The sequence below is a fragment of the Onychomys torridus genome, chromosome 13 (assembly GCF_903995425.1).
Source record: "Onychomys torridus chromosome 13, mOncTor1.1, whole genome shotgun sequence".
NCBI lineage: Eukaryota > Metazoa > Chordata > Mammalia > Rodentia > Cricetidae > Onychomys > Onychomys torridus.
The window spans coordinates 53,427,533-53,441,060 of NC_050455.1; the positions used below are offsets into that span (position 1 = coordinate 53,427,533).

Consider the following 13,528-nt stretch of genomic DNA (forward strand, 5'->3'; position numbering starts at 1 on the left):
ATGGAGTTCTTGGAGAACGTTTGCTGTCGCAAGGTGCTCCTAACTGTTCCGGCTTTCGACCGATAATTTGTTTTTGTTTTGTTTTGTTTTTTTAACTGGGCGGCTCCTGACTTGCCTTTCCTAGACACACACTCCCCTCCCACCTCCACCTCACTGAGATACACAGTGAGATGGCTGGTCGATTATAATTACAGGTAGTTCTTGTAGGCTGCCCTTCTGGTGTGCCCCTAGTAAATGTGTATAACATCAGATGACGGGGGAAGGCCACCCAGAGGCAGAATCCTTGATCCCCACTAGAGATGAGGCTATCCCTATTTCCTTCTCAGTCCCCTATCCTCCACACAGTGGAATGAGCACTTTGTACTGGAACCTGCAAAGAGGGCAAAATGGAGTCATGATGGGTCCCCGAGTGGTCTGCCCTTGTGAGCCGGCTGTCACAAACGCATACTATGAGGTGTTCTGAATTGGAAGATTTAGGTTGAGGTCTAGCAAACTTAGGTTAATAAACCCTCTGGGTCAGTGGTTTTCAACCTGTGGGTCGCGACCCCTTTGGGGGTTGAATGACCCACAGGGGTCGTCTACAACCATAATTTGCATTATGACTAATAACAGTAGCAAAATTACAGTTAATGAAACAGTAACCAAATAATAATTCTATGGTTGGGGGTCACCACAACACGAGGAGCTGTATTAAAGGGGTCACAGCATGAGGAAGGTTGAGAACCAGTGCTCTAAGTGATTCTTACGGCTGTCCAGTGTGAGACTCCTTGCATCAAGAATTCCTCATCCACCAGACTTCCTGGGTCAGTTCAGTGCTGCTAGTTCACGTGGATCTGTATTGCCACTTTGTGTCTTCTAAGTGTGTGTGCGCAATAGAGGACCTGTGTACACCCACAACTGCTGTGAGCTGTCTCCAGAGTGGGTATCGTTCTAGGGAAAGCATTAGTGAAGCCCTCAACGTGTGCTCGGAAGTAGATGGTTTGGAGAAAGACAGAAGGTGGGAGAACAGCAGATTCCTTCCATGGAAAACAGCTAATCTCAACTGATGTCTCAAGTTTTCTGTAGGATTCATATTCTTTGTGACACGAGATTACTTGTGGGGCCGACAACTTTGCATATGTGACATATAGGTTGCCTTTTGTTTCCTAGTTAATCTTCCTTATTTTAGTATAAAAAAATACTGCTGGAATAGAAAGTTGTTCTGGTTTTCAAGAACTTCTTGGAGGTAGTGATTTAGCATTTAGAGATAACAGAAGTTGTTAGGACCCTAACCTAGGCTTCTCTGGCATCCAGGGGGCCACAGGGAAAGAACATGGCTGTCCTCTCTGATGGCAGCTCGTGTGATGTCACCTTCTCACTGCAGGACAGTGTCTATGGCACTTACTGCAGATGGAACATTAAGAGCCAGTTCCCCCACAGCACTTGAGAGGCAGGCACAGCAAGGAAGTTCTATCTTCGCAGAATCGTTTCTATTCTCAGAAACCCATTTCTTTTTTGGTGTCTCTGAGTGGATTATTTCTGCGTCTCACTTCCATTAGGCAGTAGGTTTGCCTAAAGTCGCTAAAACCTCTCAGAACGTTCTCATGTTGTTTGTGAGGACGCGAACATGCTCACACACAGTTATATATATGTATTTTATAAACTTACCCTTTCAAAGTCTTGTCTAATCAGTTTGGAAGTTTTTCATTTTCCCTCACAGGTTAACAGGTGTTAATTGCGCCCACCCTTAGTTTTATGTGGAAAATAGTACTTTTGCTGTCTTTGACAGAGTCGATTTTTGGAACCCCTAAAGAGGTAATAGAGGCAATACTGTGTGTTGACATGGTAACTAACCAGAAGCATGAGACCCACAGAGAGATGCTGACTGATGTCTTTAACAGACACTAAGAAGTGGGCCTTTTTACTCAACCTGTTTGTGTACCTCTCTTAACGGCCCTTTCAGACTTCCTGTCCTATTTTTGATTGTTTGGGGTTGTTGTTGTTCATTTGTCTGTTTCTTGAGACAAATGCCCTGGCTGTCCTGGAACTTGCTATGTAGACCAGGCCGGCCTTTGCCTTCCTAGCGCTGTGTACCACCATGCCCACTTAGACTTTACTTCTTGGTCTTAATGGTGTAAATACCTTATTCCTTTGATACACGCATGATGCATGTGCATGTACATGTGTGTGTGCGCGCATTGTTTAAAACTACTGTTTATAAATTTTTCCTGTGGACTCAGTATGCATGTGTGTACTTGAATGTGCGTATCTCGCTCACATGGCTTCTCCCAGGAAGGGGACAGTGTCTGCTTCTGTTCACCTCTGCCTCCTTTCCTCCTCCCTAACAAGCACTCCTAACACTGATATGCTTATGCACCACCTCATATCCTGACAGTTGGATCGAGAGGTGTCTGTACTTTTGATAGACAGCCACGTGTGCAGGGGCCTCTGGCTCTCAGGAGTTTCCATGACCCAGGTGCGGGACCCCAAGTGACTTATTGTAGATAGGGAGGAGGCAGACACACCAGGGGTTTCAAGACAGTGAAGGGGGGAGAGTCTGGAATGCACTAAATCACTACTTGCTCCAGACAACAAAATTGTACCCGAAGTTTTGTTTCTAAGGGTATTTTGAGGGTAGCTTCACAGTTTATGCTCAAGGCATAAAGTTTTTGTGTTTTGTTTTTTTGTTTTTTTTTTGTTTTTTTGTTTGTTTATTTTGTTTTTGTTTGTTTGGGGTTTTTTTTTGTTGTTGTTTTTTGGTTTTTTTTTTTTGAGCTGAGGATCGAACTCCAGGCCTTGTGCTTGCTAGGCAAACTCTCTACCACTGAGCTAAATCCCCAACCCCGTCAAGGCATAAAGTTTTAATACTCTTTTACATCTGCTTAGGAATAGTATAGGAATGACTGTAATCCCTAACCCACTCTTCTCATATTTGTTAAAATCGTGTGTAAGAGTCACGTACTGCCAGTGTTGGTGGCAAGAGGCAAATTTCAATACACACTTCACCTCTGTTTGCTCAGTCCCAAGGACTGGCATGTGGTCAACATTCTTTACAAGTCCCTCATGGTGTGTATTGAAGGCTGTTTTCTAAGTTTAAAGGGAATGTGAGGGCTGCTTGGGTTAGGGAGGTCTCAGGTCACTGAAGCGTGCCTTACCTGAGCCATAGGTGCAGTTGGTATTTTCATGACATTTTCTGCACTTGTGAAAGTGACAGACACTTTCTCACAACAGTAAATTTAGGAAAACAACAAAAACAACTAGAAAGAGAGAAAGAAATATAAGCCACATGCCTGGTATCTAAAGTGAATGATTATTAACATTCTTGTTAGTTTTTTTCCCAATTACTTATGGTTTTTTTTTAATTAGGCATGTTTTTAGATCATGCTTAATCCTTAATGTTATGTTTTCTCTCATTTTAAAGTATCTTTGAAAATATGGTTTTAATTGCTTATAATATTCTGGTTTCATGATTATAACCATTTATTTAATCACTTCCCTAGCCTGGTGGAGTGTGCTTCTGATATTTTCTTATTCTATCTGAAGCTATAATGAGCATCTGGGGTGTATTTGCTGATATCTCGGTGCCTTTGGAATCGGTCACCAGGGGTAGCTTTGAATCAAAGGGCATCAGCTCTTTAAATGCTCTTGGTACTTCCGCCATGCTCTGCTCTAGGAAACTTGCAATAATTTGTCTTTCTGGTAGCAGAGCATTAACATGTTTCTATCTAAAGACGTGTTAGCTTTCTTCAGGCTTACACGATTTGTTATAAAAATTTGTGCGTGCTGTTTATGGTCACGCTTTCTAGGTATTTTCCCTTACTCCGAAGTGTTTTGTAAGTGTGATTTCCTTACTGATGCTCTAAGTAAGTGTGTAACACTGATGGGAAACCCGGGAAAGAACAAGAAAGGGGCTTTTCTGTGACACCATCTGGGATGGCTAAGTCATGATGTGCCAGGTAGTAAAAATAAACATGACACATGGCACCGTGGAGCCTATTGGAGTCATTAGCACTATGTGCTTTGTTAGTAGGGGACAAAGTTGTACCCTTCTTACAGGTGTCCACTCTGGCATCCAGAACCTTCCTTTCCCAAGGAGGAATGATAACTTCCTTCAAGTTACAGATCATTTTCAGGATCCTGATATTCAAACATAATGGGAGAAACCCCTTCCTAGCTGGCAGGCAAGGTGGCAACTTGGAACCCTGTCTTCCACTCTGGATGTAATTTGTCTTGAACATGAGCCCCATTAGACATGTCAGCCCCTGCCTGCCCTGCCCCCTGGAAAATATGTGGTTCTCTCCGTCAGGATTATTTATTCTGATAAAAGTGAGTAAGTAGCAGGTGGGAAAGAATGCAGCTTGCTGTGAGTGAGTGGAACTGTGGAGTAATACCCCATCTGCAACGTGCCATGACTAAATGTCCTTGTTCAGAGTGTCCTGGAGGATTGGGCGACAGGGTGAAAACCCAGGCAGGCCAAGATTCAGTTCTCCGTGAGGAGTGATCTCATAAGCAGGATCTTTGCCTCTGGTGAGGGGGAGCTAAGATGAGACTCCAAGAAAGATTTTCATCTCTTAATTATTTAACTCCAGTAGAAGTCTGTACAGAGCCGAAGGCCCTCCCCTTGATGCCATCAACATATGGGCACAAGAGCTGGTCTCTTAGCGCAGAGGCTTAGAATTCTCAGCACTGGGCTTTGTGTTGAGCTTGGGAGAGATGGCTGTTGAAAAGCCCTTCTGTGGTGGTACTGTGTTCCCCAAAATATTGTGCACCCTAATAAATTTATCTTGGGTCAGAGAACAGGACAGCCACTAGATACAGAGCCAAAAATGGTGGCTAGAAAATGGGTCAGAGCAAGCCATAGCAGAAGCTGGGCGGTGGTGGCGCACGCCTTTAATCCCAGCACTCGGGAGGCAGAGCCAGGCGGATCTCTGTGAGTTCAAGGCTACATTGGAAACAGCCAGGCCTGGTGACACACGACTTTAATCCCAGGGAGTTGGGGGCAGAAAGAGAAAGGTAATATAAGGCATGAAGACCAGAAACAAGAAGCATTTGGCTGGATAAGCATTCAGGCTTTTGAGCAGCAGTTCAGCTGAGAGCCATTGGGATGAGGACACAGAAGCTTGCAGTCTGAGGAAACAAGACCAGCTGAGGAATTGGCAAGGTGAGGAAGCTGTGGCTTGCTCTGCTTCTCGGGTCTTCCAGCGTTCACCCCAATAACTGGCCTCAGGTTTGATTTTATTAATAAGACCTGGTAAGATTCATGCTACACCCTTCTTTAGGAAGTTTGACAAAATCAGGATAGACTGTGAGCAAGGTCTTTGATGTGCCTTCTCATGAGTGAACACAAGTCCTTTTTGGTGACATCTGGCGGATCCTGGAGGCTCTGTTCTCCATCTCAGCATCCCTGTCACCTCATCATTGGTTTTCTGTAGCTCCTTGTGTGTCTCATGTCTGTCAGGTAAAGTGATTTTACCCTACTGATTTTTGCCTCAGGTATCTTCTCTTGTACACAAATGAAATCAGCAAATGGCTTTGAGCCACTCAACTGTTCACTTCTTGACCTTGTACATTCTCTGCAAAATAAGGAAACACCTAACATCCTTCTAGGTGGTACATGTTGTTGTCTTCCCAACCTAGACATTTGGTTTTAGGGTTCAGTCTGAAATTTCAGGCATCTTAAAATTGCACTAAATCATTGGGGTTCTCTGGTGATAGTCCTGGCTTTCCTTATTTGACACTTCCCAACAAACTCACCACAGCTGCATCCCTGTCCCTAGAGCTCATGTATTCCAGGCTGACCTTGAACTTGCTGTATAGTCAAGGATAATATTGAACTTCTGATTCTCTCACCTCCATGCTCTTGAATGCTTGGTAAGATCACAGATGTGCACCACCACACCCAGTTTATGCAGTGTTGGGGATCAATTGGAGAGTTCTGTGTACACCAGACGAGTTTTCTACCATCGGAGCTCGTCCCTACCTCCTTTCCTTCCTTCTGATCTTTGAGACCTCTGTTGAGGTCATTCTCACTGTAGGTGGTGAAGCCTCACCAACACTTCCTGCCTTACCCCTTGTAAAAGATCTGCTCACAGATGTGTATTAAGCAACCTCCTCGTGAAGACGGTGGTGCAGCTACACACATTCATTGGGCACTCCCAGTGGTCAAGCACTGTTCTCATCTCCATCCTCCCAGCAGCTTCCTTATAAATCACTGCTGTAATCCCTAGTGCATACATGGTAGGATTAGGGTACAGAGAAATTCTGTGAGTTCCTCAGGTTTATCCAGCAACAGTAGTGGGGCCAAGGTTGAAGCCCCAGAAGTAATGCCTGCCTCTTCACAGTGTGAATCCACATTGTCTGCTGTCTGTGAGCTCTTCAGATTGCAACCCAGCCAGGCCTTTGAAAACCCAACCCCCCAGCTCAGACCTATCACCAGCCTTTGCCATAGATCCTTCTGCCTGGAATCCCTTCCCCCTTATCTTGGCCTGTACCTCTTCAGATTCCTCTCTGGCAGTGGTACCCAGTTGAATGCATGCATGGTTATCTCCTGGGATAGTCAGTCAATGGAGACTCCCAGTTAGTTCTAAGGTGAAGCAAAGCTCCCAGATTCTAGGTGACCTTGTCTTATATGAGGTCAGAGACAAGAACCTGGGTTCTTGGCCAACTGACTTGGTCATAGTCATCATTTCATTTCTCTTTGCTCCAAGCTGGTGGAGCAGAGTCAGGGCCTTCTGTGTCTGAGGCTTATCTCCCCATGTGGCATAGAATGTGCACACAGTGAATAGGAGGTGGTTTGAATCCTAGTACCAATTTGTTGGCTCCCTAGAGGGGGCTAAAAAGGAGGGAGGGTATCATTTGCCTTTTGTCAATGAAATAGAAAGCTTCCCCAGGGGAAAGGAACATCTAACCAGATCAGCCCACTTTGTTTCAAGGATTTGTAGAATATTACTCCTTTTCCAGTTCACAGGGGCCTGCAAGGCTCGAGCTGCGTGCAGAGTTCTATTGCTAGCCCTGAGCTGTATTAAGATCACACACCAGAGCAGTAACTAGGAACCAGGAATGGCTTGTTTTGAATATGATGGCTAGCCTGAGCATCTCACCCAGGTGCTTTTGGGTATGAATAACAAGGAAGCGTGGAATACCTATCGAGCTGTGGTTGGCCACACCCAGTTCAAACTATGTGGCAAATCACCGTCAACTCAGTCAACAATCAGCACATGTGGGAAATAGAAAGAAGCAGCTGGTGAGCCCCAAATGTCTCCTAAGAGAGCAAGAAAAAGAAGTATTGACAGCAGTCATTGTGTTGGGGCATATGTACTATTGGCCACTGTGCTGACTCTCAGTGATGTTCTGTGGTTTCTCGATAACCCTCTGAGGTAGGAATTGTCATCCCACCTCATGCATGAGTAGCCCCAAGTCAAGTGTGGCTAAGCCCCAGCAGAAAGGGAAAGGATACACCAGAGCCGTATAGACTGGTTACTGTTTTCTCTAGCCTTGGGATTGTACCACACTGACCTTTAGCCTGCTCCAGCCCCTTGGCCTTGGCTCTTTTGAGGCTGAATTGTGTACCCGGAAGTTCCTTGGTCAATATTTCATAGGGTCTATTATACCTTGAGCACTCCAGTCAGTACGTGCACAGGCAAACTTTCCTCATGACAGCTGGAAGACACTGTCCCATCATCAGAGACCTCACCCACAAAGCCAAACTGGGTGTGTCATTTATAAGTTATTCAGGGGCTATGACCCGAGGTAAATAAATCATCCAGGGGAAGAATATGGATGTTCTATTAAGGTGAGGCTTAGCTACTTGCTCATTGCAGTTAGTTACATAGTAGCCAGCAATTATGATAGTAGCAGGACATAAAAATCTAAAAGCACAGCAGAGTATATGGTATTCTGTGTAATTCAGGGTTATGTGTGAGAGATTACACTTTTATATGCTACACCAGAAGCCTGTTCTCAAGACTGAAGTCAGACAGCCGGGGCTTTCAAAGCAGCAGTTGGGTAGCTCGAAAAGAAAGGAAATCAAGTCTACTACTAGAAAATGCTCTTTTTAAATACCACTTAGAACATTGGTTTTCCAAGCATGGTTCCTGCATCAGGTGCCTCTGCATCTTGGGAATTTTCTAGAAATGTAACTTCTGGAGTCTCCCCTCAGGCTATCTGAGTTTGGCTTGGGCTACGGAGCCCAGCAATCTATATTTTAACAACCCTCTCCTCTCAGAGAGTCGGATAGGCTGAAGCTAATGAGCATTACTGACCAGAAAGGCAAATTTGACCCACACCTCAGACCAGAGATCTCCAAGAGAAGGTATTCTTGGGGCCCTGTGCACATGGTACATAATGGCTCTTGGTGGCTGTTTTTCTGAAGCTGTGTCCTGTTAAGAAGTGGATTTATCTAGTTAAATGTTCCTTCCACAAGGCAAGCTTTCTATTTTATGAACAAAGATAAGGTTAATGAGTATCTTTTTCTGTATACTGATATCTTACAGACCTTTGATTTTGTGTGTGTTAGGAGTTGGGGGTGGCAGGGAAGGGGGACAAGGGGGGTATATGTGTACGTAGGTATACAGGTTTGTGGGTACTATTATCCCCTTTGGATGTGTATAGAGACCAGAGGACCACATTGTCTTCCTCAATTGGTTCTTGGTTTTTATTATTAGTATTATAATACTGTTAATAGTATTAATAATATGTATCATTACGAGGAAGAGGATGATGATGATGGTGATGATTTTGTTAAGCTGGCTGCCCAGTGAGCTGGGAAAGGCCCGTCTCTGCCATCCAGATGTGCCTCCATCCTCAACTTTTATTTGGGTTCTGGAGATCCGAACCCAGGTCCTCATGCTTGCAGAGCAAGCGCTTTATCCACTGAAGGTCTCCCTGCCCCGTGTTTTGTGTGTTGGGTCTCGACTACAGTCTTTTTGCTGCTAGTCTTTTATGAAGTGTTCATGACACATACTTATTGAGGATACCAAATAGGAAGTAATGTACTGTTACCATCTTGAACAATGAAATAGAAAGCTTCCCCGGGGGAAGGAACATCTAACCAGATCTTTGTTTTCTTTCATTTTCTGTAATCTTGGGGAATACTCTGGAAGTTGTAGAATTGTTGTTGGGATAACTCTCTCTGTTGTGTGTGTTGTGGGGGGGTGTCTTTCTAAGACAGGGTCTCTCCATTCTCTGGCCTCACACTTCTTATACATTCTAAGGTTTTGTTAATATGCCACTCTGGCCAGCCGAATAACATATCTCTCAAATTGGCTTGAAACTGGCACAATAGAGTGATAGAAATAAATTAGCAGATATAGTAAAATTGGCTTGAAACTGGCACAGTAGAGTAATAGAAATAAATGATTAGATATAGATAATTAAATAAGCAAACCGGGAAGGTGAATATATAAGAGAACATCTGTGTCTTCTGGGCTCTGGAGAGGAACAGATAAGAAATACCTCCATACAGGTCATCTTTTTCCATGTGTGCATGCGTGCGTGCGTGTGTGTGCGTGAGTATGTGTTGTGTGCAGGGATGCGAGTGGTGATCAAATGATAACTTCATAGAGTCATCTCTCTCCTTCCACCCTTTTGTGGGTACCAGGGAGTGAACTCAGGTCAATACTCACATAGCGGGGCCTTTACCTGCTGAGCCATCTGACTGTCCATACCCCAGTTTTTCAAGAATGAAAACTTGACAAATTTTGAGCATTTGTGTTAGAAACGCTAGAGAATCTGAGTGGATTGGCACTCTTAGTAGATGTCTGCAGTAGGTACACTTTTCAATACACACCTTGCTGGAAGATGCCAGCTTCTCAAGCTAAAGGCTGTGTAGTATGGACAAGGACTTGTAGTCAGGAAACTGAAAATTTAATTTAGATTTTTTTTTTCAAGTATCTGTCTTTGGGTGACCATTGAATTTTCTAGGCTTCCATGTTTAGTTTTGAAGTGTTGGTCGATTTTTATCTGTCATGGTTTAGGTGAATAATCATTGTTTTATCTCCACTAGAAGAAAAATATTTTACCTGCATGATAGAAATGAGAATATAAATTAGTTTTTTTTTTTATTTGTGGAAACAAATAAAATAATCTCTCTGAAAATATTAATAATATTATTATATTAATCCTAATAATCTCTCTGAAAATCTGTCAAAAGTCTGAAGAAATGACAGCATTAATTGTTTTGGGTTGATTATTGGAAAAACCACCTTGAAAGTTAAAACGCTGGTTTCTTTGTGTTTGTGTGTTATTTAATTTGGACTCTTTGGCAGGAACATTTATCAAAATATGCTGCTTAGTGTGTGGACGTAAATATGAGCTGGGGCGTTGCCCGGTGTTTGCATTCTCGCTCCATTTTGCTGCTTTTGTTTGCTGGTTTGGTTGTTAGTGAAAAAACTATAGTGCCGTTAAACCTGAGCTCTCTCCTTGCAGTGACCCATATGTGAAGCTGTCGCTGTATGTAGCGGATGAGAACAGAGAACTTGCTTTGGTTCAAACAAAGACAATTAAAAAGGTAGGTTCAACCTTTTACAAAATTCATATAAGTCATAATTTAACTCACTTACCTTTCATACTTTGGCTTTGTAGAAGTTTGTGTTTTAAGCAGAAGATAGCAATGTTTTTATTTGAGGTGTCTCTTATTACATCTAAAAATTGCCCATAGTCCAAAACTTGTCCGTGTTTTACCTGAGTTATCTGTATAAAGGTTTTTTCCCCCCTTACAACACATATAACCAAACAAATAAATTGTTCTGGTTAACTTCATGTTTTTCATAAAGAAATTTAAGATGTAATTTATCTATCTATCTATCTATCTATTTATCTATTTATTTATTTATTTTGAGCTGAGGATCGAACCCAGGGCCTTGCACTTGCTAGGCAAACTCTCTACCACTGAGCTAAATCCCCAGCCCTAAGCTGTAATTTAAAGTTCATTGAATGAAATGGATGGTGGACTTGGCAGGTGAAGGGGAATGGTTTGACTTGTGAAATAACGGGTACCTGAGGAAGCAAAATGCTTAGTGCCATGAAAATACATGGGATGTAATAGTAATAAAGCCATACATGTGTCCATGCGTCTTTTCCTGTCGTATGTGTGTTTTGCGCATATTCATGTAGAGGGGGAAATAAACATACATGTGTGGAGGCCAGAGGCGAAACTCAAGCGTCTTCCTTAAACATTCTTCCCCTGTTTTTTGAGACAGAGTCTGTCACTAAACCCGGAATTTGCTGGCTTGAGGAGATGTGCAGGCCAGCGAGCCCCAGGGTCCCCTGTCCCCTGCCTCAACAGTGCTGGCATGACACAGGCTGAGAACTGCTCTGTCCACTGTTTACATGGGTGCTGGGACTCAGCTCTTCATGCTCGTACAGCAAGTTTTTTCCTGACTGAGACATCTCAGCCACATAATAAAAATGTCTAAATTCACTCACCCCTATGTCTCTCCATACATGTATACACACACACACACACACACACACACACACACACACACACACATATGTACATACATACATACATACATACATACATACATACATACATACATATAAAAGGGGTGGGGTTGGGGCTGTGTTAAAGTTGCATGTTTTCTACCAAGAATACTAATTTGTGTTTTAGAGTTGTTTGTGAGTTACTATTCACACACACACACACACACACACACACACACACACACAGAGTTTCTGAGTCTGTTAGATAATCTGATCACTTTGCAAAATGTTTTCTGATTCCATGCTTGCTTTAAAAAGATAGCAGCCTTCCTGCTGCTATGGAGATGCTTCAGATCTATGGCACCATCAGGTCATTTTGTGTAGGAAACAGTAATGCAGTGGCCTTCACCTGGCATTGAAACCAGCAGTGAAATCTGTTTGCCAACAGAAGCCAGCGCAGAGATTAGTGGGAGGCTGCCTCTGAGCACGGAGGCCATTGTTCCCAGTGTTAGGAACTGGCACTTGTTCCCAGAGAAGCTGGGGCACCTTGTGGGAACAGCAGTCAGGGGGCCTGGTCCCCTGCTGGACTAGAGCCGAGCACCCATGCCAGTGACCAGGCTATTACCATGTCTTTCTTTCGGAGTGGCAGCCCTGCTTCTCCCTCCCTTGGCCAGCTGGAGGGAGTGTCTCCGTTCTGGCAGCCAGCCTCCTGGTTAGTATTTGCTGTGCTGTGCTGTGTTGTGCCATGCTTGTGGGGGAGCTCAGGCTTCTTCTAACTGTGTCCCTGCTCGTTTGCTCTGTGGTCTCTGTGTCCCTTGCCCGCCTGGCAGCCCCTTCTGCTTCATTCCATGTAGCTGTCTTCCAGTTCGGAAGGGGAGCATTCACCATCCCCAATTCCATCTCTGTTCTATTCATGCCCCAAAGTGCAGTCATTTAGTGTGGGGTCCTCTGGATTTGGGGGGGTGGGGAAAGTGCATTTTGTTGTTGTTTTGAATCAATGTCAATGGACCGTTGTCCAGTGTTGTTTGCATGTGTGGTATACTGTGCTGGGTTTCCCTCTTTCCCCTGTTGAAAGGTAAATGTGTTGATGACCTAACTTCATTTTCAGAATGTTTTTAGAGGTGGTTTTTACCAATTGTGTTCCTCGGACTTTTATGCCTGTACAAATGTAAGTGTGTGGTGTGTACTGTGTGTGTGGTGTGTGTGTATGTGTTCCTTCACAGACAGCGCTTCATGTTAATGGAGAAGGATGTTTTGTGCGGGCCGAGCACCAAAATTCTATTGCTGTCTTCTTGCAGGGTGTATCTTTAAGGTGAATGGTTCATGGGTGAAGAAGGTCAAAGGTTACCTTTTAAATGATTGCTTTGGGAGAAAGAAAAAAGTCAGTTTCCTTTGCTTGCAACGTGTGTGTGTGTGTGTGTGTGTGTGTGTGTGTGTGTGTGTGTGTGTGTCTGTATGTCTGTCTGTTAAAATCTCCTCAATATTGTTCTTTATACAAATATTCTTCAAATGTCAATGTTGAGAGCTTTCAGCCTTTCCTACTTGAACACACACTTGTAGCAGGTAGAGGGGAGTCAACAGAGTTTACTTCCTTCTTGACAGAGTAAATTGTTCGGAACATCATTCTCTCAAGGGAACTTTTGTTTTCGTGGCTCTTTGTCAGTAAGTCCCAGCATTTTTTTTCTTTGGGTAAGCTCGTGTAATTTATGGTTTCATGGTCATGAATCATGAGTATCATAACTATAGTTCCTTTTCATCCATTTTGGGTTTATAGACTAGTCTCAAATAATTGACTAATGTTGCTTTTATTGCCATTTTGAAGCTCACTCTTAGGAGGAAAATGTTTGTGCAAATGTGAAGCGTTTGTATTATATTAGTAACTGTCGGTTCCAACACAGCTGAAGATCACAGAATGATCTCTCTTCCAGACGCTGAACCCGAAGTGGAACGAGGAGTTTTATTTTAGAGTAAGTTTTTCTCATTTTGTGATAATTATTGATAGATCAAAACAGACTCGTGGAAAGAGAATGAGATAGCACTTCAAGTAAGAAATTTCTCTTCAGATAGGAAATGTTTGGGTTCGGTAGACTCAGAATGTGCCCCAGATTTTGTAAATCTGTGGAGG

The 13,528-nt window shown here is 43.4% G+C and overlaps 1 protein-coding gene across 7 annotated transcripts in view; it reads left to right on the plus strand.

Moving 5' to 3' along the window:
* The window catches only part of Nedd4l (NEDD4 like E3 ubiquitin protein ligase), a 328,817-nt gene that overhangs the window by 184,651 nt on the left and 130,638 nt on the right, over window positions 1–13,528 (plus strand). For 6 of the 7 annotated variants that reach the window (XM_036204597.1, XM_036204595.1, XM_036204596.1 and 3 more), the window contains 2 exons: window positions 10,405–10,486; window positions 13,332–13,370. In XM_036204597.1, coding sequence (XP_036060490.1) covers window positions 10,405–10,486; window positions 13,332–13,370 — 121 coding nt within the window. Of the gene's footprint in view, window positions 1–10,404; window positions 10,487–12,041; window positions 12,116–13,331; window positions 13,371–13,528 lie in introns of those variants that run through there. The other variant, XM_036204602.1, reaches the window with a different exon arrangement.